Source organism: Micropterus salmoides, unplaced genomic scaffold, assembly GCF_014851395.1.
Source record: "Micropterus salmoides isolate LMB-PRFRI ecotype aquatic unplaced genomic scaffold, ASM1485139v1 Ms_hic_scaffold_14, whole genome shotgun sequence".
Classification (NCBI taxonomy): domain Eukaryota; kingdom Metazoa; phylum Chordata; class Actinopteri; order Centrarchiformes; family Centrarchidae; genus Micropterus; species Micropterus salmoides.
In genome coordinates this window covers 28,923,131-28,947,537 of record NW_024040485.1, presented here as the reverse complement: position 1 = coordinate 28,947,537, position 24,407 = coordinate 28,923,131, and the positions used below count along the sequence as shown (strand labels likewise).

Here is a 24,407-nt window from a genome sequence, read left to right as displayed (position 1 = left end):
GAAGGTCAACTAGAATCATCCGAAATGTCTCTGTCACTAACTCCTTCATTATATTGCTCCTGTGGATTGGGGGAGGGAAACAGCTTTTACTTTTAGGCCAAAAGTAACAAATCATCAACTGTGAGCTTCGTAAATTTGTGAGGAAAAGACAACAGAGGCTCTGAAATAGAGGCTTAAGGTAAAGCTGGACTTAGTAGCTTTCATTGTATTTTCTATAAACTTAAAAATCAGCTTTTCCACTTGTTTCAAGTCTGTTTTCTTTATTCAAACCAGGTCCAATGCGCAACAAAAACACCCCGACAATATCCAAGATATTGCAGGAATAAGCTATGTAGGCCGGGAGTGTCCCACTTAGCTGCTTTATGTAGTGAAGCAGGCAGTGCAGGAGAAGAGGACACCACGTCCATTGCGACCTTGAGGATTACCTCAGCCTGGATTAGGAACAATCAGCTAGCAAGGACACCGTTACTACAGCTTATTTTCTTCACAGGCTCACTGTGGCGAGGGTTACACCGAGAGACGTCTGTAGCGTTGTACAACAGCAGCTTGCAGTATGTGGCTTACAGCTACCGGACGGTAAAAGAGCTTAGACAGCAGAGGGGCACGGTCCGTGTCCAGCTGGCTGAGGAAGTGTTCAGGTCTGCTGACTGTCGCACACAACGGCGTCTCATCTCTTCCGTCTACTGTACAGCCACATCCTCGTCTGAGCTCTCAAACAGAGCTGCCGAGACCATGTTTGGCCAGTGTGACCTTTCTTTACTGATAGGAGTCCAGGTTCGGTTTAGTTCCTTAGTCGCAAGCAAATTACACTCATCTTATATAGAAATATTCATAAAGAAAGCCTGGTTACGACATAATTAAGATGTCAAATTCTTCTTGAGGAATTCAACACGACTGCTGGTGATCAAGCTCAAATCAGGCCATTCAGCTATGCTCTTGTAGCACTAAGCAAATACAATGTTTCTGACACTCCTCCCATTGTCTTTTTACCTGTGGCAATCTTAATAAGTCATCTTTAAGTCATTTTCTGATCCATTAAGATATCTTCGGTTACACACTAAACAATTTAACCACTTTCAAAAGCTTTTTGTCAACACAGGTGTCAGTTTGGTGAATGGATGGTGGTTGACTTGAAAGAAACGAAGTGAAATGAAACTTTTTAATCTTGTGTTTCTGTGTTGTTAGTTAATTTTTTCCTGTTCCACAAATATTTCCATTAACGCTTAATATGTCGATTATTTTCACGATTAATAGATTAGTTGTTGTGAAAAATGACGATCAGTGTTTCCCAAAGCCCAAGATGACGTGTTCAAATGTCTTCTTTTATCCACAACCCAAATATATTCAGTTTACTGTCATAGAGAAGTCAATATTAGGCCTGACCCCGAATAGTTCGATGCTTCGATGGGCGGAGCCTGATTCGACTGTCAATCTCACAGTCGAAGCTTCGCAGCGAAACAAGGATCATGCCGTTTTGGCGATATGGAGGTGCTCAACGTCTGATTTTACACAGAACTACCAAATTTCTCCCAATAAGTTAATATACTGCTGATTACAATCTAAATGTCAACATATAATTTTGTAAATAAACATGTAAAGAAAAAAGATTTTAATAAATGTCTTTGAAATAAATCCAAAATTGTAACTCTAATCCTTAAGGAAGGCGGTCGGTGTCACCGGTGTTGTGCCGAGTTTCTGCACCTCACGGGACGTTCACAAAGAATAATCATTAAAATAAGTTCCACCAATCAAATGGCTGTATTAGTGAAGCTACCAGAAAGATTTCTTCTAAGTCCACATATTCTCTTTTACTCAGAAATATGTCGCATTGCACAACAATTAAACACTCTTACTTCTTTCACTGTAACTTCAAAAAATATAATACTTTTCCAAACCAACAGCAGCTCATATCGTCCCACATGAGGACAGATTAGCAGCCATGTCTCATCCCGTTTACCTGTGCGTCTCTGTAGTACATCTCGTAGGCCTGGATGGTCTTGCGGCTGGCCTGGCTGCCGTGGTAGACCACCGCGTTGAGCTCGGTCCAGGTCCTGAACTCTCTCTCCCAATTGGGGATGGTGGAGAGCGGGGCAATGACCAGGAATGGCCCCTCGATGCCCTTCATGTACATCTCATAGAGGAATGTAATGGACTGGATGGTCTTTCCTAGACCCATCTCATCGGCCAAGATACAGTTACGTCTGTGGGGACAAAGTGAATGAGAAGCACTTTTAAGACTTAAATACCCATGTCGAGCCCCAAAGACTACTTCCACTAAATCCAGAATAAAACATGACCTGTATTCACCCTCAAACAGTGAGATCTGGGGCACACGAAAGCACGACAGATATAAAACATACTCAGTCAGGTTCAACTACAATCTTTTATTTGATCTACTGAATAAAGATGTTTGTCTAAAATACCATCAGAGAATACATTTCATGCATGGATGGCAGCAAGGGAAAACTTAAACAGCACTATGCTATTAATATCCACTTTAATGTCCACTTAAGAGAGCTGCAATCACATGTACAGGCTGGTATTTACAATAAAATAAACGGTGACTTACGAGTTGTACCAGTTGAATGTTAGCCAGTTGAGGCCTTCTAGCTGGTATTCCCTGAGTGCGTTGCCGTTCCTGTATTCCCTGGAGCCCTCCAGCTTTTTCCAGTCGGCTGCAGGAGGCCGATCCTAGACGCACAGATTATTATTTAGGGTTATTAAACAACATGGAGGCTTATCAATTCTTGTCAAATCACTACAGTTTCTGAAAGGTTATAGATGGGTTTAAATTTCCTAATGTAGAGATAAAACGATTGTAGAGACCAAATTGTTAAAATGTGATAAATGTTCAAAAAGCCCTGATCCACACACTAAAACCATTTCACCAAGTATTATATTAACAAACAAACAAATTGCAACACACGGCACTCGTTGCTTGCATAAGCATTAAAGTCCTCAGAGCCAATACCTTATGCAAACATCTCAAATGTGTATTAAAGTTGTTATAATGCATTATTTTTTCATATCTCATTTCTCCTGTTGGAACACTTTTACAACCCATTCAACGACTGTCGGATTTTAAATGAGCTAAATATGAGGGTTAGGAGACTAAACTACATAACGTGTTATCATGTGCAGTGAGCGAACAGAGTCTGCAAACAAGTGATGCAAACAGCAGCAGAACATGCAGTGTTGTTACACTTCTAGCAAGTTTGACAAAGCATGACACGTTCCCTCGTTGCATGCTGTGCATTCGTCTGTTGCCAACTTTGGTTGATGATAAACAGTATTTACTATGAGCTTTTTAAAGCGCGGTAATCGAACACGGTTTTATACCAAGCGACAGGAATTTGAGACTGGGGTTTATCATTAAACCAGTAACCGCTTCATCCCTAGACCCATGTGGAGCTGACAGTGTCAAATGTACCTCAAGTGTGCTGATTTGCTGCCTTTCTTTGTATCAAAAAAAAATTCACATATATTTGTAGTAAGCAGGGTCCTGTCGGGGCCCAAGTCTTGCCCTATTTTTAAGCCATGAAACAAATTGAACAAGGACCATTGCTTCCTTCTGGGGAATCTTTCTGTACTAATAAACTGCTGAAAAGTAGAATTCTTGACCAAAAAAAGTCACTGGGATTCATCCTCTGGGGAAGATGAATGTCTGCCACCCATGGTTTAATAGTTGTGGAGACGTTTCTGTTAGTCCACGCAACGCTAGCGTGGCAAAAAAATATAAATATAAAAGTCCAAATCCCGCCCTCAGCATGATGGAGCACTTCTAACATGGTCTTTAAAGAGAAACAGGAGGCAGCAGTTAAATAGATGGACACAGGGAGAGAAAGGAGCGATGGAGGGAAAAGACCACAGCCAGTCAGCTGCTTCTGTTCAGTATTAAACACACTGTTAGTGGTTTGGCCTGGCCACAAGAGCAGGGCGTGTGTGTGTGTGTGTAAGACCACAAGAACGTGGCCCTGTGGAGAGCAGTTAAGGGAGCTGTAAATCTGGAGAAGGAAAGGAACGGGCAGCAGGCCGACACACATAAACCAGTCCACGTTCCCGCCTACTGGGAGGAGGAGACGCACAGCAACAAACGAGCATTCACAGACACACACAGATACTTGCCACTCTCTTAGTGTTGGGTGTGTGTGCAGCGATGCGTTCGTATTCCTCTATCTTGGACTGGTCGATGTCAGCCTTCAGCTCCCATGTGGAGTCTTCGTAGGCCAGGCTGCACCATTTCACCAAATATAAGGTCACCGTCTGCACACACAGGGAAACAGGAGGGAGGTTTGGTGAGTGTGTGGAGAACAGAGAGAGAGAGAGAGAGGCTCAAACCCATGAAAGATGACAGGAAGAGATCAAAGCACCTCTCCGTTTTCATCTGTGCTCTCTGAAACGTCCAGGACACGGTCCACCTCCACATAGTCTGGGTTAAAAGGCTCATCGTCCATCTGGAGAGAAAGCAAGGGGAGTTGTTCTGTTAGAAGCAGGGAGACGTTTTTACGATAGGTTGGTTTACAGCCTGTACTGCGGTGAAATGTTAGGTGTTTAACATTTTTCCATCAATGTGGTGTTCAATTTGTCCCTCTCTTCTTTTCCACATTCAAAATGTTTCAGCTGTTGAACGGTCTGGGGGTCCGATCAGTCAGAGCATGTTATTGTACAAGTGCCGCTTATTGTGTGTGTAAAGAAGTTCAGAATAGACTTTAGTAGTGATAAAGATGAATAAGTGTGAAAACAAACACTGTTATGGAATTAGAAAAATGTCTCTGCTGCGTTTTCTTTTTTACAATTTAAAACAATTTATGTTAGTCAGTTGACCCTTTTATGTAGTTACAGCAGAGCATTCAAAGTCAGGACACAGATTATATGGCCAAATGTAGTGGAGCTGCAACGATTAATTGATTAGTTGTTGACTAATAACGTAATTTTGATAATCAATTAATCGTTTAAAGTTTTTTTTAAAGAAAAAAGTTAAAGTTATCTGATTTCAGCTACTTAAATATGAATATTTTCTGTTTTCTTTCCTCCTCTGTGACAATAAACTGAATATATTTGGGTTGTAGACAAAAGAAGACATTTGAGGATGTCATCATGGGCTTTGGGAAACACTGATTTTATAGACCAAGCAACTTATCAATTAATCAAGAAAATTAACTGACTAAGTTAAGTGACTATGAAAATAATCGTCACAGCCCTAGACTGTAATGTAGAGTGCACCTTACCTCAGTTATGAAGCTGTTGAGTTGCTGCTTGGCCTTAAACCTCTTAATCTTCTGGTGTATTCTCTTGTCCTTCTCCAGCTCCTCCAGGTCTGCCCAGCGGCAGTGGAGGTACGAACTGAGACACGAGAGACACAAAAACACTAAGTGATTCATATCAGAGACAGACAGTGCAGCAATGCTTGTGGCAAAAACTACAAACAAACTTAAGCTCGTTTCTTTACTGGGGGTACGTGTTGGTTTTCAGAGATTGGTGGATGGGAGGTGCTGAACAAGCTGTAGACTGCAAAATCAGCAGAAATATTTTCAAAATGTGGGTGCTGTAGAAGGCTTTCTTGTGAAAATAGTCAAAGACGCAGTTCACAGACTGATGAGAAGTGGTGGGCAGCAGCCCAGACCTACACAACAGCACCGGTCTAACAGCCTGGAGAAGTTCTCAGCACTGTGTCAAAAGCTAAACGAAGACCTGAGGCCTTTTCAATTTAGAGCACATAAAAAGTTCCCTTGCAAAATCGCTTGAGCTTATGTATGTAAATAGACAACTTGCCGTCACAGGCAATACAGTACTCGCGTGGGTTTGTGGGTTGTAAGCATACATTTTTAGAATATGTGCTGCCATTTCATTGTTAACTTGGTCCAAAGTAAAGCTCAAATTATTCTCAAGTCAAGAAAAGTAATTGGCAACAATTTTGAGATTCACTTCAAACGATTTGAGTTTGATTCATTTAAAAAAAGACAATGTGTCAAAATGTTATTTCTTCCAGGCTCATCTATTTTTCAGCAAACAAAACATAAGCTTGCAGATTTGTCTGGTTCCCCGGATGTGGCATTGTTGGACTATTGAGACTTAAGTCAGCCGTAACGTGGCTAGATATACATTACAGTTACGGAAAGGCTGTATGTTGCATTTCCCTGTCACAGAAGAGGAATAAGAAGTCCCTCGTTCATGCAGCGTTACTAAAGCGTCCTCCTGCATTCTTCACAGCAGAGTTCTGTGAAAAATTATTTACTATGGATAAATGCTACCAGCGGAAAAACTGAACTAGCTAGAGCCAATCAAAGAACTGCGATACATCTGACACTGGCAGGGAGTCAAGGTGCAAAGAGTAGCTGCAGGTCACCGGTAAGCTACGCTGTCTCATCTATGAAAATGTCGAAATCTCATTTTATCATTTGAAATCATGTGATCAAAAATGTGTATTCCACACGCAGCGCAAATATTTTGTTTTTGACTGATTGAATTTACACAAATAAAATGTGTGTCAGCTGAATAAATGACTACTAAGCTAATATTTCTAAGCTGGAAAAGAAAAATCAGTGTTTAGCCATATGATGGGATGTAACTATAGTACAACCTCTTCTTGTGTTGACGCAAGAGTGGATCTGTAGCACAAATAAATGAGTCATCTCATGGTAAAAAAAAGCAAATGAGGCTTTCAGACTGAATATACTGAGCCTTTCATGCTTATGGACCTCTGGACACCCTGGTGTGCGTGTGTGTGTGTTGAAAATAAGTCTAAAAAAGAGGAAGCCCTGCTGTGAAAGACGAGAGAGGTGGAGAGGGGGGGAAAGCTAGCATGCTACTCACAAGCCCTTGAACTTGACATAGAACTCCTCCACCTCCACTTCCTCCCCCGACTCCCGCTGAAAAGAAAAAAAGGTTAATAATCACAGCAAATATAGCAACGGCATGGTGAAAGAACTCGCTTGTCATTGTTATACAACATGCGGTTGAATCAGTGAAGTGGCGCAGAAGGAGCCTGCACACCAGTTTCACACCGACATGTCAGTCATCACTGAATCTCACTCTCGGCCCGATATCCACACACACGGGGAAAGAATACTTTCATTTCATATGCTGTCAGACTGTCCGCTATTTGCTTTTGAATACAACATAAAAGGCCACATGTGAATAAAGCTTGAGGAGAAGTGGTTAGAAATTTTTTCTTTGGGGGAAAATATGAACAAGTTTAACTTCAAAACTACAAAACGATTAATAGTAAAAAAAGAGAATATGTGGCTGACGACAAACGTAAAAATTAAACAGAGATAAAGCAGGTCTTTGTACATGTGAGAGAGAGGGGGAAATACCCAAACAGGAGCCGCAGCCGTCCACTTCCATTCACCATTACTACAGTAACACACACACACACACACACACACTCCACCATGCTACTACTAGTGTAATGCTATGAATCATCAATCACACACACCCTGCCTGAGGAAACGTTAGCTTGGCGTCTGGCATAGCTAGCATTGTGGTTTTGGCTGTGTGCCAAGCCCGGGGTCAATTCTGAATGGAGCTGCGCGAGTGTGTACGAGTGTGTGTGTGTGTGTGTGTGTGTGTGTGTGTGTGTGTGTGTGAGGGGGGGGGGTGTAACCCATTGGCAGCTGGCTAGCAAAGAAAAGTTGGCTGGTGACTTTGTGTGTGTGCGCATGTGTTGGCTCAGGGATGAGCTTTCGTTAGACGAGCCGTCTAAAACAAAGCCGTGAAGAGACACACATACAGAGTTATTCAGATACACATACACCCTTCTTTAACACACAGAGCTACAAGCACACACACAAACACATAAATACTAAAATACAAGACCTCTGTCTCTGAGGTGCGCGCGCATGTGTGTGTGTATATATAATCTCCTTAGGCCAGCTGCGGATCAGCTAATCAGATGACGTAAATCATGATTCAGGCCAGTGTGTCTGTGCGTTGTGTTAGTTCCTATGGTGTGTGTGTGTCACCTCTTTCTTGGTGCTGCGCAAGCCCATGATCTTCTCCACAACGGGCCCTTCAGCCTCAGCTACGTCCTGGAAACACACAGAACAGTCTCAGTGTTGGAGCTTCGATGCATTATGTCACATATTTTGATATCAGCAGCCTGATCCAGCAGCTGACACAGAATCCCTCTACAAACAAAGTCTGAAACGCACTGTCTTTATAAAGCCTAGAGCACAGAAACAACTGACACACGCCATTCCTTCAGGTAAAATTGAGATGGTAGATTTAAAAGGAGACAGAAGTGCAATCCTTGATAATATATGCAACTATTTCTTCATTAAAACAGTTTTTATTGAGTTTACGATTTTCATTCTCAATGGACCAAGCTAAATGCCAGAAAACTGGGCAGGTATTTTATTTTGTTTTATACTAGTGACGATACATTATTTCAGTTTCAGTACTGATACCGACCTTACTTATTATTAAATAAACAACTAGGAATAACTTAATTAAAATACAGACAGAACAAGTTTATAAAAATATTGTAGGCAACACGTTTCTGTATACATATTAATTTATAAAATCTAAACCAATACTAGAAACCCAAACTGTACCTGCTGTTGTGATGACGATGGGGACTTAGGTGCTGGTGAGTCATCTCCGCTGTCGTCATCCGAGATCCTAAACTCCAGATCCTCGGTGTACCTCTTCCTCTTCACCTGACGGCTAGAACGACGCTTCTGTTGGATCGAGGAAGAGACCAAGAAAATCCACGCTTAGCTATTTGATGACTTGTTACCATCCCTTTCCACTTCATTAAAAAACATTTACTAAAATGTAACACAAAGAAATTTAAACATTTGTAAATATGTAGTAACAAAATTATATTGCATCTTGTAGAACACTACATTGAATCAGGAACGGAGAGTATAAACTACTTCAGATGCTCATTCACAAGGTCGCCCTCTTCCAAGAAACACACTTCATTTTCATGGTTCTCTTCCATATGGTGCAGCATGTTATCCATATCAACTTTGAAGAAAACAGCACCCAATTTGTTGGACTCCAAATGTTGCCAAACAATAATCATATACAAAAAAAAATAAAATAAAACTGCTGTAGAGGGCTGTTGGTGAACAGGCTAAAGAGGACTCACTGCTGCTAAGTTGCTTTCCTCCTTTTGAATGAGAGCCACAAGTCTTTATGCAACTAATGGCCAGATGCTACTCTGTTTACATGGCCCACAGAAATACATCTGCATAAGAATTACAGTGGGGTTCTGCTTGTTCTTCCAGAAAGCACCTTCCATACCAAACACTTGAAAATAGGGCTGGACAATATGGACAAATTTGTTATCACAATAAAAAGTTTAATATCGATATCAATTAAATTACATACAAAACAATTCTGATTAAATCTTTCTCAACAAAATATGCATGAGTAAAATTAAGTAAAAGCTTTTTTTTAGTTCTTTTCCCTCAACAAAATAAACATCTTAATAAAAAATTAAGTCCTTATTAGTGTGATTCAAGTGAATAAAAAACCAAACATTTATTGAACATTTCTTATGTTGTTGAAAAAAAAATATTGTTGTTTTATTGTCCAGCCCTACTTGAAATATGTTTTGACGTAGATAAAAACAAGGGGGGGGGGGGGGGGGGGTTAAAGAATGTATGCAGCAGCTGATGAGCTCATGTAAACTTGGCAGTGGGGACCGTCTGCTTGGTCTGTCAATAAGGCTGGTTTACAACACAAACAGTAGACGCCTAGTGGCTTAGCACCTTCTATCTCTACAGGCTGCAACACTGACGGATCTGCAAAAGGTTTTATGGCCTTATGCTGGGTTTCCTGGAACTATGCTGCTGTATGAAATGTTGGGGAGGGGGGGGGGGGGGGCAGTTCTTATTTCACCATTTTAAATTATACTTCATTCTCCATCTTAAGTGTCACTCACTTATTGAATCCACCTCCTTCTGGTCTCTCCACACTCACAGACCTAACTTACATCTGCTGCAAACACGTCAGCGATTCGTCTGCTTTGTGACTTTCTCCATCAGTAGTAGGCTAATAAGTAGTAGGGGAATAGAAAATAAGAGAACTCGTCTTCTGGACTTTTCCTTACAATTCCGTTCACAGCAGCAGCTGCGCCGTATGTTGAGGCGGCGTGTTCACTGAAAATATACACCGCTACAATGTGTCACTTAAAGCCTGGTTCACACTACACGATTTTTAGCCCGATATGCCACTCAGTGAGCAAACGCTGGCAGGACTTTAGGGAAAAATTAATTAACTCAAACTATAAACGGTAATTTTATCTCTTTTGAAATTACTTCGGTATACCTCATTATACCGATCTATTGCCCAGCCTTAGACGTAGTCTCTGTGACGTCACCCACAGGTATCTGAGGAAAGACTGAAACTCAGCAGTGGCTCCGCCGTCGCCATCTTGGCTAATTCACGCCTAATCCAAGAATGGGGAAAGAGCTATGAGACTGCTGGCAATTGTGACGACATGCAACTGTCACTCAAAGCAGCCATGACTTTAATAATGCATAACTTTAAGCTTTAATATAAATTAAAAACAGTTATATACAAATTCAGTCCAGTTGTCTTGAAGGGGGAAATTGGCTGTAGAGACCGAAACTGTTTTTTGTACCAGGCTGTAAACATGTTTATTTCTGCTGTAAAGTTGAGTATTTTAACATGGTGGTCTAGGGGGACTGGCCATTCGAAGAACTGCAGTTCTGTGGCACCTTTAGGCTGGCTTCATTTTACAGCCCTGGAGGTTGCCGCTTGACTGCAACACAATAATTAGCCAGGACTTTGAAGATTTTTTTTAGATGCTTGGAAAGTTTAAACAAGCTTCAAAGCTCTTGTTTTTCCTTGTATGGATCCAGTACCTGTACACCATCATCATCGTCCTCTTCAGGTGGTGAGGGGAGTGGAGACTTGACCTCCACGTCGTCGCTGACTGATGACTCTCTCTTCCTCTTGGGATCCTTTTTAGCAGCGGTAGCTCCGCCCTCGGACTCAACCTTTTTACTGCTATAGGAAGAGAGGGGGGGGGGGGGAAGAAAAGAAAAACATTCACTGCTGAATTATTTCTGTGACTAAAACATCAAAACACTATTCCTCAACGTGTTAACCCTTTTACAGTTGACAGACTGCAAAGCATTTGCACGTGTGTGACGGGGAGTGTGTGCGCCTGTCTGTCCCACGGCGGTCGCCATGTTTGATTTACCCATTTAGAAATCATTAGTGTGCCTCAGGCTCTGGCGCACAGGGGGTTAATATGATGAAAGACTGCAAGGAGGAGAGGGGAGGGGCCGAGGGACAAGGGAGCAAGATGGAGAGATACAGGCACAGTGAGGAAAAGAGAGGGGGGCCCAGAGAGAGACACACACAGGGAGGGAGTGAGTGAGAGACAGACAGGCAGACAGAGAGAGGCCCCAGAGAGGAGGGGGAGGGGTTGAAAGGCCCCCAGGCTTCCTCTAATCTCTGGCATGGAAAGAAAGAGGAGCTGGCTCTATCTGTGAGGGTGTGTGCATACACACCACAGAGGAAGGCAAGAGGACACTCAGCACCCCTCTTCTGTCTCTCACACAGTCTCTCTCAGTACTCACTTCACTGCCAGGAGCCATCAGAAATAATGTTGCGAGGGCAGTTTACAAAATGCTGATTTTCCAATACCAACATTACAGTTTGTATACTTGAGACATAATTAGGGTTGGGACTTGTTCCAGTATGAAATCTGCTTATAGAATCTGAACCCTTTCAAATCCAATTACTACATCTATTTAGCTTTGAACATTTTCAAGTAAAGTCCAGTTCACACTTCATGAAAAAGCCTTTGCATGTCACAGAGCTCGCCGACAGTCAGGGATGTGATCGGGTGAGCGATGCTTTTTACATTCACCCCAGATGCAAATTCAAAAATGCACTGGGGTGTGCACGTGTATGTATATAAATAACTATTTTTTTATTTTGAAATGTTGCCATATTTTATTGTAGGCCTACACTTAAATTATAAGTTGTGTGTGTAGCATGAAGGAACTACAAAATTTGTTTCGTTATGCAGCCTTGTGCTGTATAATGACTAATAAACTACCTTGTACCTTGATTGGCAATCGAAGACATCAAAGACGCATCGCCAGTAAAATATCTAGCATGCTTAATATCTGGAGCCGTTGGCCAACTTGATATCCACATCCAGCCAATTAGAGCAGGCAGTCACTTTCTATTACAAAACATTTTTTCCTCACCTTCAACTCTCACACAGACAGTCCTTGCTAACCACCTGTTTAAATCCATTCTTTCTGTGTAGCATACTAACTTTTGTAAGTCTTTTTCACAGCTTCTTGCTCCAACTAACAAAAGCAAATTCACAACTCTTAAATTGATAAACTAAATATTGTTTGTGGCTGAATGATATTGGAAAAATCTGACATCTTTTCCTGTGATACTGCAAAATGAAAAAATGCATGGCATTTCACCGCATACAGTGTGTTATTCATGTCCAACTATACAATAATTTTCATCATTTGGGTATCTTTTGTATATCCTCTAAGGAAACAAATCCCCGCCTCCTACTAACACACTTGGTTCGGCCTTCTGCCGCCCTTCTAGAAATCAGCTTGTATGCGACAAGTGGAAAGAGAACAGGTGGAGAGATATTTGGGCAAAACAAAACGTTTCTTAATAAACTTTACAAACTTGTGTGTCACATTTGTGTTATTTCCATGTGCCAATAAAGATACTTGGGCTTTAGGTATTGGCCGATGCAGAGTACAAATATGATACCAGTATAAAATTAACGAGCTGCCTAAATCTAAAGTTATGTAATATCAGATGGGCATTGCTTGTAGACTAGTCATGGAAAAAAAGAACCATGTGAGGTTCCTTTTAGACCAAGCAGCAAAAAAGTTGTAGCATGACGTGTTTGAGATGATTTGCCTTGACATAGCACATCCTGCAATGGGACTATTGCATGCTGGAGGAAGGGCTACCACTGAGCTTTTGCCAGCGGTAGTGCGGCAGTGCTATGGATTCTCCATTGGTGTATTATTTTGTATGTTATGTTCACAAATAAAGAAATTCAATAACTTCTTACATTGGTGTCCAACTACCTCTCACTTCACATATCTACATTTGTAAAATACAGTGAGAACAGTGGAAAAACCTTGTACCAAAGCCTCAGATCCAGTTATGGGAAGCGCCAGGTTATGTGGTATTATGCATTGTTTTCTGCAGTGTTGATAGTGGTACAGTGTGGTGTTTTTTACTTTACAAAGTAGACAACAGTAAAATTTGATTACGGCTTTTGGCCTTTTTAAAGCGAACTTTTGAAATGCCGCAAATAATAAAATGAGAAGCCTGCCACTCCTGTGCTTTGTGCACACCGGCTTCGCTAAAAAGAGACAGGATGAAGAGATTTATTAACACCGAAGTTTTGCGAATATGGGCATTTTGCAAACCTGGAACCGGATCCACAATGGAACAGGCCATCTCAACTCAACTGTACTATTCAGTCCTCAAAATGTTAAAAATACCAACACATGACTGTAAATTAAAGCCATCAGGACACAATAACGTGCTCCATAAACTTAAATAAAAAGATAAAATGAACAGTTGTGTCTTTGGTAGTCTGCGTTTCCCTCTGAAATACAGTATGCCTGGATCTCTCTCCCCCCCTATTCTGTGCCTCCCTCCCTCCCTCCTTCTTGCTCCCTCTCTCTCTACGTCTCTCGCCCCCTCTCTGTCCCTGGGGCCCTTCTCCTTTCATCCTCACGCCAAGAGCAATCACCATCTCCGTGGTAACGGCTGGTCATGTGACCTGCACCTGTTCCTCTGGCTGGTCGCCACACGCTGGAGCCATCTGGCCCCACACACGCGCACATACACACACAAACACACTTCTTCACTTGGCTGCCTTCAACCCTCTCTTCCTCCCAGCTTCTTCATGGCCTCACTTCTCGTCTCTATCCCTTCATCACCTCTCCAACTCTCTAGTCCTCTTCTTCCGCTGTTTTAACTCTACAACTCTCCTCTCTGACTATCTCTTTCCTTTTTTATTTTATGTCGAGTTTTGTCGTACCCAAAATTCTTCAGCCGTCAGAATGAATCAACGTGTACCACAATAAACTAGTTCCCTGCTCTCGCGTCAAAAACCGTTTAAACAGTTCTTTGTCACGTTATTCTGCTATTCAGTCTGGTACCACAAATTTGCTGTTTTGGTTCACCCTCAAAGCGTTGTTTTCAGAGAAAAGGCTCCAAAAACCCACTGTACCCTAACTGCTCAGCAACAAACAGCTCACAGACTTAGACTAGATCCACACTACTGTTTTTGATTAAACATAGAGTTTTAAAATGAAAACAATCCGTCCACACAAGCGTTTTAGCTGCGTATCGGAATTGATCACCCTCTATATTAAACATTTTAGATTATAAAAATTATTTTGAAAACTGGACATTGTCACATGTGTATCCTCACGCTAAATTCATCCAGTCGGACCCAATTAGATAAATTATGTTGTATGTGGTTCTCGTATTGCGTAAGATGAAGCCTTCATAGCCTCTCTTCAGGTCAGACTCTCATACTGCAACACTGTAAAGACAGAAAACGACAGGATAAAGTCACTAACCTGCCTTTCAGCTCGCTATGGTCCGTTTCAGTGGATTTACCATAAAGGCTTTAATACGTGTGCACTCCAAATTATGGCGCGCCTAGCTTAATAGCTTTCTCACAAAAGAGTGACAGAAACAGACCATTAATGTTACTGTAGTTACCTCAAAAGAAAAGTGCTTGTCTTGAGTCGGATGCCAAAGTGTGTAAGCGTGCGAGCTTATAGAAGCATGGAGCAGCTCCCACAACACACAACGTTAGAGATCTGAAATGTTATGAGATGTGTAAAAATATTTTCGGTTCATTTTGAATCCTTAGCGGAGCAAATTAGACTGTGGCGGGCCGCCATGGTCTCATTAATTAATGGGAAACACTGAAATGGTATTTCAAGAGTAGGCCTACAGGCCAGGGCTAGCTGGTTAGCATGCTAACCTCAGTAGATATCTTTACAACACAATAAAAAGTCAATCACAATAAATCATCATGTTCGTTCATTTATTAATGTTTTAAACTAGAATCCTGGACATAGATTACACATTGCACGTTTAAAACCTCAATCTGAAACGTTGGAGGCTACTGTAAGGTCAGTCCGATGAGGAGTGAAGGTGATTACCGACGTCATTGTATTGCTAGAAAACCCTTATACTACCTGTTACCTATGAGAGAAGGTATTAGATCAATGCTGTGCTGCAAAGACGCTGACATGCCAATATATCAAGGCTAGTCCTCTCCAGGTGTACACATAAGCTCCTCCTCCCCGCTGATGAATACTCATGGGCTTATAGCCTAGCATTCACACATGCTGGCGAGTGTGAGAGAGGATTTGAGATGCTCCTTTCAGATTGAGGGAGAGAGGATAAAGGAAAGACAAGAAGCAGAGCAGTGGAGTAAAACATTGGGAGGGAAGGAAGAAGTGAAGAGGAAGATAAAAACGGGGAGAGGGTGGGGGTGTAAGGGACACCTGCTAGCGTGATGAGTCATACTGAACCCCCATGCTCTCACACACACACCCATGGCAACAAAACCCAACACCAGTGCCAGTGGCTCCCACATACACACACCCCTTCTGTGTGTGTGTGTGTGTGTGTGTTCAGAAAGTGCTGTATTTGCCCACACATCTGCAGACACACACAAAGTGAGCTGCCTGCATGCCTGTCTGACTTCTTTGTGTGTACTGCAAACAAATCACCCACCCCAAACACACACACACACACACACACACACTCTGAGGGAAGGGTGTGGCAACTGAGAGCTGAGTTATTTATAGATGTACTTCCTCAGAGAGAGGTAGATGGAGAGGGAGCGCGAGCGAGAGAGCGAAGGAAAACAAGGATAGAGAGAAAGAGCACAAGGTCAAAGGAGAGGAGTGAGCTGACTGGACAAGTAAACCACCTGACTCTCTGCGTGTGTCGCTCACACATGCACAACTTCCTAGACTACCTAATAAATAAAAAATGAAACCAATTGTGGTCAATGCATTTGAGCTTTCCATTTACTGTATTTTCATTAACTATTCTTGCAATTGAAGCACATTTTAATTACTTATCCTCTCCCCCTGAGAGTCAAAAATCTTAATCAAGACACATCTACAGGAATCAGTGAAACACTCTTCCCAGTGATATAATATCCCGTGTCAATCACTTCATAATTTCAAATATTGCCTCATAATCATCGAAATCAGTGCCTAGTCCAAGCAGCCAGTGCAGCAAACTAGGCTAAACAGGCTAGCCCACAGCCAAGTCCATGGCAACATTATACTTTGTGTTTACAGCACTAAAAGCATGATGGGAACCATGGTGGCAAAAATCTCTTAATATATTGATCCCAAATGTAAGTCAATTAATAAAAAAACCCAGACAATTCATGAAATCTGACTTTGTTGGCTTTGATTTTTGGTACAGTAGTAAAACACATGGTCGAGTCAACATGGTTCTACTGGGCCTGAAAAACTGACTCCCCCCTTTCCATCCATGCCTCCCCTGCGGCACGTACACACAAACTTTCAGAATAACTGTTCCAACTTGATGGCAGCCTTACTTTCTTAAAATTTCTAGTCAATATAACATGACTTGTAGTGACAATGTCACAATAAGGAAGTTAAAACTGAAAAACCACCCTGTACTCACAAGGGTCAACAGTTCAGCAACATTCTGGTTACACAAATTAAGTTAAGGCTTCAGTCTGCTCTGTGGTGGCTTATTTGTTCATACAGAGATGAGTACACTGAGTATAAAGAAAACTGTAGCTTGGTATGGGCCACATGAACAACTCATGCACTTTGGGGCTTATTTTTATCCACCCACTGGTGGAAATCACACACAAATCCCCCAGAGATGCAAAGGCATGTATGTTGCTAGTGGCCTTTGAAAAGGATTTTCTCTACACAAAGGGAAAGGTTTTTCAAATTTTAAAGCTTCAACACTTTTAAAATCAAAAATGTATTCTAATTAGTCATCATTTGTGAACTACAACTAGTAACAATTCAGATTTGGGAACAATGTCCTGCCACTAGAAAACCAACACAGAAGAACTACTTAAAATCAAAAGGCAACCATTAAAATGGAATCTTGTGTATTTCCCATGTTTTTGTGTCTTTGACTAACTGGGACAAGGTTTTTTAAGTTGATCCGCGCTGTGGTCAATTGTGCCCCGTCAAAGTTAAGTCCACTGAAGTGCTTGTTTCTGCCGTTGACAGGCTCAGATTATTACTACAAGTATCCGACAACATTATGGTAAGGATCCCTACAAAGACAGATTTTCCTTTTTAAAAAAAAGATCCTTTTAAGTAGAAACAGTCAATTGACAAAAATGGTGTTATTGTGTGACTTTGGTGTTTTTAAACCCTTTTGTGAAGGGAGTCTGGTGGTTTTTAAGAGAGCGATATAGCGACTGTTTCTGGGTAAACAAAAATAAACAAAAAAAAAAAGGTCAGTCTCTGTTGTCAAACAGTAATATCAATCTGGGTCTGTCAGTGTCAAGAACAAGCACTTCAGTGGACGTACTTGCCTGCAAGGATTACTTTGCAGCCCTATTTTGCTGCTGCTCATTCAATACTGGACCACTTTCAAAAAAAAAAAAAAAAAAAAAAAGTCCCAATAAGTCACATACACACAAAAACATCCATGTTGAAAAGTACTGAAGTTACCCTTTAAACTGCATAAAGAAGCAATGAAATCATCATTTAAAGACTTCATAAAAGACCTACAGACATACTGGATGACATTCCTATGGGGAATGAAACAAAAAGCAAGAGCTTGAACATCATGAGCCACACCAAACTTCATAAAAAAAAAAAAAAGGCAATATAATGCGCATATATTGCATAAGACAACACGGCATAAGCAACCTCCATCTTCAACTCATGGCTTAAATCAGAAAGACAGACCGAAAGGAAGAGGGAAGATGGTGAGGACAATGGAGAGGAAAAGATGAAAGGATACACTCCTCTTCAGCAGGAAGAGGTGGGATTGGAGGGAGGGGAAAGGAGAAGAAAGAATGAAAGAAGATAGTTGGGTGATTGCAGCGTTCCACCATTTTAGAGTAGCAGTGAATGGCCGGCAGCCATTATTATGCTAAATTAACCTGGGAGCTCCAGGCCGCCACTCAAGATGGAGGAAAGGCCGACAACAGATAACAGCTAGTTTACCAACACACACACACGGCTGAGAATGGACTCCTCCCCCTCCACATTTCCTCTGCCCTCTCACACACACAGTTGGGCTGTGGAGTGGTCAGCAGCATGGTATTCATAATCATTAGACGCCATTTTCTGCCACAAAGATTACCAACGAACCCTCCCCCATCACCCCCTCCCCCCCCATCACATGCCCCCTTACTGCCTCACAACCCCCCCCCCCCCCCACCACCACCTCCCATCCCCCACCTCTTTTCCAGTGGCCAATGCATGCATACGCGCACACACACACCTCCCCCAGTGCTGACCTCCGCCTGTTGCTTTGCCCCCCGCCCCCCTTCCTTGGGCTAAAAGGGGCGGAAGAAAGAGAGAGAGAGAGACTGAGGGCTGGGACGGAGGGAGGGACACGGGGCCGTCCTGACGCATTCCTCAGTCCGATCAAGTTTCCACCTTCATAATGAAAGCACACCTCACCATCTCATACTTGCATTCTCTGACAGATTGCAAGCAAAGCATCCATATCAGGAGACCCCACAAGTTAAGACAAATAGTAGGATTTGAAAATACCCCCCCCCCCGGTGAGGAGAGAGAAAGAGGGAAGTGATGAAGTTAGGCCCCATCCACACTACTGCGTTTTCATTTTAAAACAGACCTTTCACTACGTTTGCACCTCCAATCCAGGCTAAAATGGAAAAAGTCATGCAAAGCAGACAAACAATGCCACTGACAGTTTTTATTTAGTATTTTTATTAAAATATCTTGTACCATGCAAATAACACTTATAGCCTAGGCCTAACCTTCAACATGTTTACTTTGTGACGACTCCCAGTCCGTTTTCTGCTGCCACACGCAAAAAAAAATAAAAATCTGGTACGATTCTTCCTCGGCATTACTTTATTATTTCGCCAAGTTATCTTTAACTACGGCGTAGACCATCTGCTTCATGTTTACACCGGCACGCGCATGCCCAGTGTACGTTTTCAGTCATTTTAATAGAGAGATCAACTCTGATATCCGTTCACACCGGCGGAGATTGTATTCGTTTTAAAACTAAAATGGAGTAGTGCGGATGGGGCGTCAGAGATGAGGAGAGATAACACCACAGAGCTCTGTGTAAACAAAGCAAACCAACGCTGATATTGACAAACACTGAGAAGTGCTAGAGGTTCGTTGGAAGAGAAGGTGTTAATATGGTCAAAATTTTAAAAAGACAACGGTGGCAATAATCTCGTCATCAACAACAATGAATGTATCCTAACTTATGTGCATCAAAGCCTGATTTATCTTATTCCGCTGTACCATAGAGCTTCACTGTTATAAAATAAACACATGAATGACATGTCACAGTACAGGACACACGGATTCACAAATAATCCCTGGGTAGCAGCGTGAAACACCATCCCAGCAATCAGCCCTCTTCTGCAGCGATGAACAAAACTAAGTAAGAAAAGCGGGAAAACTAACCTCAAAGAAACATGTTCTTTTATAATGGCTGTGAAAACGTCTTCAGATCTCTTTTATACAACTGAAACACCAAACTGGCCAAAGTAGCCATTTATCCTGGGAAAAGAAATCTTCAAGTTTATTTATTTTATGCAATTGTCTGGCATTTCCAATTGGGTTCCAACAGACCAGGTGCTGACCGAAGAGGATGTTCATGTCCACCTGACCTGCAGAACTAGTTTTAACCCTGTTGATCAGTTTTTATATAAGAAAATGTGATTGATACGCCGATTGGTCTGTCTAGAAGTCCATGCTCCACTAAGCCCTGTGATCACTCACACACACACTCTGTGGCGGTCGGGTGTTTCACAGTTCAGAGGTGGCGACCCCTCCAGTTCCCCCTGGTTGGTTGCATGAGTGATGGATCTAGTGTGTGTGTGTGTTTCTGTGCATACAAGCTTGTGTTTATGTAGCTACAGTCTCACTTGCCGTCATTCGTTAACTGACATTCAAATGTAGATGTTTAACGGATCTCTATGCTGCACCAAATAGACTGCAGCATGTGGAATATTTAAGAAGTAATTGTTCATATTACCATGGCTATGAAAGTGATAGTCAACACATTTCCTCTGTTTTCCACAGGTTACCTCCTGACCTGTCACAGCTCTGACCTGTTTGATTCATTTCCGTTTCCATATATATGTATATGTGGAACTGAAAACATCACATTTGCACTTAGTGGTTAAAGCTAGGACAGACAACCAGCAAGACAGCTAGACTGAAAAAATAAATCCTTCAGGCATCCAAACTCCCACAAAACCACGATAAGTGAGGAACTGGAAATGTTGGCTGCATGTTTGCTGCCATTCTCGGTTGACTAGCTCGCTAGTTTTACCAATATGTCTGCCTAGCCTTGTGGGAGACTCTAGTCACAACGAGCAATGAGTGCATGTCCAGAGTGCACGCAGACAGGCAGGCCATTTTTGATTTATTCATTGCTGTAGGGATGTAAAGACTCAAACGTACTTATAAAATAAATTAATTCACAACATCAAATCTTATAACCAGAAGTGTTATCAGCAGCTGATGAAGTTTTACTTACTTCACCTGGTAGTTTGCATATGTTAGCCAGCTTTCTACAGTGGTACATCAGAAACAACCAAGCACACACGCCGACTAATGCAAAGCTGCGCTCACCTGGTTTTCTTGGGGGTCTTGGTCTTGGGAGTGGAATTCTTGGTTTTCTTCTCCTTGGGCTCCTTGGGCTCTTTGGGGGTTTTGGGGGTTTTGGGCGTCTTCGGGGTCTTGGGCTCTTTGGGCTCCTTGCCCTCCGCCTTCTCCTTTGGTTTCTTTTTCCGCTTTTTCTTCTCCTCCACCGGCGGCGAACTTCCCTCCACAATTCCTGTGCCAGTAACCTGTTCACCCGCATCACTTCCTGTCCCGGGAAATTCGGACTTGACGTCTTCCTCACCTCCTGCGCCTTTTTTTGCTGCCTTCTTTCCTATCTCTTGTTCCTCTCCATCCATTACTTTTGATTTCTTCTTCCTCTTCTTTTTTGGCTTGGTCTCCTGGTCGCTGGGTTGCTCTGTGCTGATAGGCTGGCCGGGGGCGCCGGCGCCAACTGTCGGCCTGTCAGAAGCCATCGTTGAGGCATCACCTGACGGGTCGATGGGGGAATGCTGGCGGGGGTGAGAGAGACAGATATAAGTTAACTTGAGCTTTTCAGAGACTTTATGCTATGTAAAATCCCACTAAGTAACACACTTATAGCCGGAAAACAAACTTACAGTAGTCGCTAGAGCTAAAATGATTACTCAATTGAAAAGTCACAGACAGATTTGGCTGAAATCTGGTCAAAATGTTAAGTCATCTTTCCGGTAAAAATCTCAAACATCCGCTGCTTGAGTTCTCTGCTCGTTATATCATTACAAAGTAAATATACTGTTAGACAAAATGAGTAATGTGGTGATGCCACCTTTGGCTCAGTTGTGATGGGTATTTTTCACCATTTTATTATTTTTTTAATACACTAAATGTTTGATTAATTGTTATGGGAATTTTTATTAATTGTAAAAAATAATTTTCAGTTTACTGCCATAGAAGACCAAGAAAACCAACAAATTGGAGATGCTGGAACCAGAGACTTGCCATTTTGCTTAAAATAACTTTAAATGATTACTCAAATTTACCGATGATGTTTTTGTTGATTACCTAATCAATTTATCACTTCAGCTCTAAAATAAATTACATAAAATATGGATCAGTGAGCACGTGTCATGAAATGTCTATGTTAATCAACACTGCTTCAGCCATGCCAGCCTGTCAATACATACTACTGTTTTCTGCAGGATGGGGGTTGAATTGGTCTATAATTGACTACAAAGTGCAGGGGAGGGGGGTGGGGGGTGGGGTATCCATCCATCCATCCATGCATATACACACAGGAAGTGCATTGATCATTGAAGCCAAATTTGACATAGTGGCCAAACTGTAAAATGACAACTTTAGGATCCGTAACACCGTAGGCACCAAAATCCTCAGATGTGAAAAAAGCGGCTTAAAAACAGTGGAATTTCTCTTTTCTGAGCCTTATCTGACTGAATTTGATCAATTCAGTCAGATAAGTCTAGAATAGCTGATTAAATAATTTTATCCTCATTCACAGTCAGCAGAGGGAAGAGTAGGTAGTGATTATTTTGACTGATACTGCAGTTGTGATATGATTTGTGATTTTGGAGGAAATTAATTAATTATTTTATTTTCAATGTAAAACATATTTAAAGGATTATTGAGTCATTTTACCAAAGAAGTCTGTAGAATACGAAGTGTAGGCCGGGACATTTCTGCAGGACAACTATATTTAACGTTAAATGGTATTTTGACACGCATTTAACCTTTAATACCAGTGATTTGAAAACTGCAGTAGGTCGTATTGCAATTTTGATTAATTGTTCAGCCCAAGCAGCAAGCTAAACCAGAATTTAGCCATTCTGCAGCAGAAGTCTAGTGAGCTTGCTCTTATGGGGCAGCACAAAGCGGAAGTCGAACTTTATTGGCTTCATGCTCCACTGAGCAGCTTTCATAGGATGAACAGAGCCCCGCCTCCAACGCTGTATCCAGTTCTCTCTATACATCAATGCATGCACATGGCTGTCACCACCTCCTCTCTCCTCGACTCCCTGTTGCTTCAGTTTCCTCCCCACTGCCCCTCCGGCAGGCTTTCCTTAAACATACTGACTGACACCTCACTTTTCCTCCTACTTTGCTCTCCTCCAGACTAAATCCTCTCTCTCTCCTTCCTCCTTCTCCCTCCACCTCCTCGCTCCCAAGTAAGCTTTCTGTGACAGGCAACTGGTTACCAGCTGTTGGGAGCCTCTCCAGCTGCCTCTCCTCCCTCTCCCTCTCTTCCATCCCTCCCTCCCTCCCTCCTTCTCTCCTCTATCCAGCTGCTCAGGGTCCCAGTAGCAGATGGGAAATCAGGCATCATGACACGAATAAATTATCTCCATACTTCAAAAAGGCGCAGCGAGGGAGTATGTGTGTGTCATACGAGAGCGAGTTTGCCTTTGAGATTGTGTATGTGCGTGTGTAACGCACATGTGCATATCGGTGGGTGTCAAAGTGTGTCAACGAGGTGTGTGTGTGTGAGCATCAGCAAGTTTATATCAAAATGCCACGGCAGCAGCTCCTTTGTGCGCGCGCACACGCACTTAAAGGATAGCTAAGGTTGTGTTCACGGTGTGTTGTGGGAAAGAGTTCGGGTGCTATCACATAAAGTCCACTTCCATCAGGAGAATGATATTGCGCACACACACACACCAAACTACTGCAAGGTCATGCATCACACAAACCTCTGCACACATACACCTGCTGACACACACGTAAACTGAGCCATTTCGACACATAAATAGAGGGAGGAGGGGTGTAGCTATGGGAGAGGGTGGGAGAGAGACAATCACAGAGTGTGTATGTGGGGGGGGAGGGGGGGTGTTTCCACCAAGAGAAATCTGTCCTCCTGCCAAGCTTCCAGGATAATCAATCACATGAATGACAATAGAGACACACACACACACACACGTCCTGCGTCAGGTTTGGTGTTCTGCAAGGTGAATTTTGCTTGCTGGCATGCGTTTGTTTAAATTAGAGATGCCCGGATCGATCGGCTGGTGATCAGAATCGGCCACTTTTCAGCCTTATCGTCCCTGACCGATGACGTCACATGAGCCGACTGCTCACGTCATGTATTAGCAACTGCAGTAGCAACTATTGTCAGAGCCACACAAACGCAAAAACATATATGTGTATGTGTGTATATATATATAGCTTTGGCAATGTTATTACATTCATGCCAATAAAGCTAATTTGAACTGAGAGAGAGACTTTTTACAAGCACCGACCAGGTGAAGCATCAGTGAACACACCTGCTGGTGCTGTTGTCATTAGATACCACGCTGGTTTCAATAGGCTAGTTGTGTTTTTTGGGGCGACTTTATAAAACATACTGCTGACGAAGAAAGTCAACAGAGCAGACAGATACAGGGAGAGGTGGCAAGTTGGTATGTGCACAGCAATAGAGGCGTAGATGCGTGTGTGTCAGACATAGGAATGAGGTAATGTATTCTTTCAATTCCCTATCATTCTGTGGAAAATACTGAGCCGTGTTATACTGCAATTTATTTTCAGTTGGATTTTATTTGAACAAAAAAAAAAAGAAGCCTAAGCTTTTTATTTTGAGATCTGTTAGAGTGAGTGAAGGTCCTGTAACCT

The 24,407-nt window shown here is 42.2% G+C and overlaps 1 protein-coding gene across 1 annotated transcript in view; it reads right to left on the bottom strand.

The window, feature by feature from the left end:
• Window positions 1–24,407, bottom strand: part of chd7 (chromodomain helicase DNA binding protein 7) — an 82,185-nt gene that overhangs the window by 28,453 nt on the left and 29,325 nt on the right. Inside the window, 10 exon segments of the mRNA XM_038718884.1 lie at window positions 1,958–2,201; window positions 2,570–2,691; window positions 4,126–4,263; window positions 4,371–4,454; window positions 5,229–5,343; window positions 6,814–6,869; window positions 7,965–8,030; window positions 8,556–8,681; window positions 10,842–10,986; window positions 20,838–21,319. Of these exon segments, the coding sequence (XP_038574812.1) occupies window positions 1,958–2,201; window positions 2,570–2,691; window positions 4,126–4,263; window positions 4,371–4,454; window positions 5,229–5,343; window positions 6,814–6,869; window positions 7,965–8,030; window positions 8,556–8,681; window positions 10,842–10,986; window positions 20,838–21,319 (1,578 nt within the window).